Here is a 1369-nt window from a genome sequence, read left to right as displayed (position 1 = left end):
CTATATTCTCTTAAAGAAAATGAAAATATTCTCAAAGGAAAAACTTAATTTAAGTCAAATCATACGCTTTTGTCGTGGAGCCTAATACACAGAGCTTTCCTGCAACAGGTGTTCGCCCTGCCACACGAACAGGGCGCCCCCTTGTGGTTTCTCTTGATCGAGAGCCCTGTGGCTAGAATTTGCGTGAGAAGGTTCTTTTCCCAAGGCTGAAGGATGGAGAGCGGAGGGGGCTGAAGGGAGGGGCGGTATCCAAGCCAGGAGCCAGGGATGGGGAGACCTGAGCGGGACGGTGGCTGAAAACACCCATCACAATCCCGGGGACCCAATCTCACTGTGGCCAAAGGCAGGGCTCCCTTGCAGGCCCTCCACTTCCCAAGGGTATCATTCTTCACCCCCTCCTGTGACCCCACCCGCACAGGACACCCTTCCCACCCACCAAAGGCTCTTATGAGACACGCAAACCCGCGCGCCCTCTGCCAACCCCCGCCTGCTAGACCACCCCTGCCCCCCAGGAGCGGCCTGAGACGGGGCCCCTTCTGAATCGGGAAACTGGGGGCCAGTGGGAGGAAGGGGGAAGGTAGCCCTGCACCCCGCGCCCCTGCACGCAATCTGGGAGCCGGCCCGAGGCCGCGGGGCGCAGGGGCCCGGGAACGAAAGGCCGGCGTGGGGGTGGGAGGGACGGGGTCCGGGCAGGGCCCGGAAGGAAGGAGGCGGCCGGAGGAGGCACAGACGGTAAATAAATAGAAGCAGCTCCGCCGCGGGGCCGGCCCCTCGGACGGCAGCTCGGTGGCACTGGGGGAGGGGGCGGTGCGGAAGCACGGCAGCCGCGCTCCGGGACACGGAGCTCCGACACTGACCTAGTCACCCATCCCGCCCGGGCGCGCTCTCTCACACACGCTCGCGCACACACGCACGCACGCGCTGCCCCACTGGGGCCCCCCTTCCCCGCTCAGAGCTCGGTGACGTGCACGGCAGGTGAGGGAAGGGGGCCGGGCCTGAGGCGCCGCAGGTGGCAGCGGCGGCACAGCAGGTGGCCCTCCAGGGGGTAGCATCGGCGTCCGTCCTCCCCGCTCAGCTGCAGCCCGCAGTCCTAGGGAAGAACACAGCCCCGGTCCCCGAGTAAGCAAGGGGGCTCGGGAGGGCACCGGAGAGTAATGGGGTGGGGCGGATCTGTGGGGCCCCCCGTGCAGCTTGCAAAGGACTTTGGCTTTGATTGGGGGCGGGGGATCTGGAGCCCAGTATCGGTCACAGCCAACTGGAGATAACTCTTAGACTCCCAAAGGAAGCAGCCAGGAGGGGGTAGCAGGACACCAGCCTGGAATCTGCGGGGAGGGCTGGGCGGTCCACGGGGGGGGGGGGGGGGGGGGGG

At 65.7% G+C, this 1369-nt stretch overlaps 1 protein-coding gene across 1 annotated transcript in view; it reads right to left on the bottom strand.

Annotated features, from left to right (window-relative positions):
* Positions 1-6: 6 nt before the first annotated feature.
* The window catches only part of LOC103679650 (WT1 interacting protein), a 23226-nt gene continuing 21863 nt past the window's right edge, over positions 7-1369 (bottom strand). Inside the window, exon 8 of the mRNA XM_040633725.1 lies at positions 7-1090. Coding sequence (XP_040489659.1) covers positions 950-1090 — 141 coding nt within the window. The 3' untranslated portion in view covers positions 7-949. The remainder of the gene's footprint in view (positions 1091-1369) is intronic.

Source organism: Ursus maritimus, unplaced genomic scaffold (genome assembly GCF_017311325.1).
Source record: "Ursus maritimus isolate PB19 unplaced genomic scaffold, ASM1731132v1 scaffold_19, whole genome shotgun sequence".
NCBI lineage: Eukaryota > Metazoa > Chordata > Mammalia > Carnivora > Ursidae > Ursus > Ursus maritimus.
The sequence above is the reverse complement of the archived record's forward strand: the minus strand, read 5'-3'. Positions and strand labels throughout refer to the sequence as shown.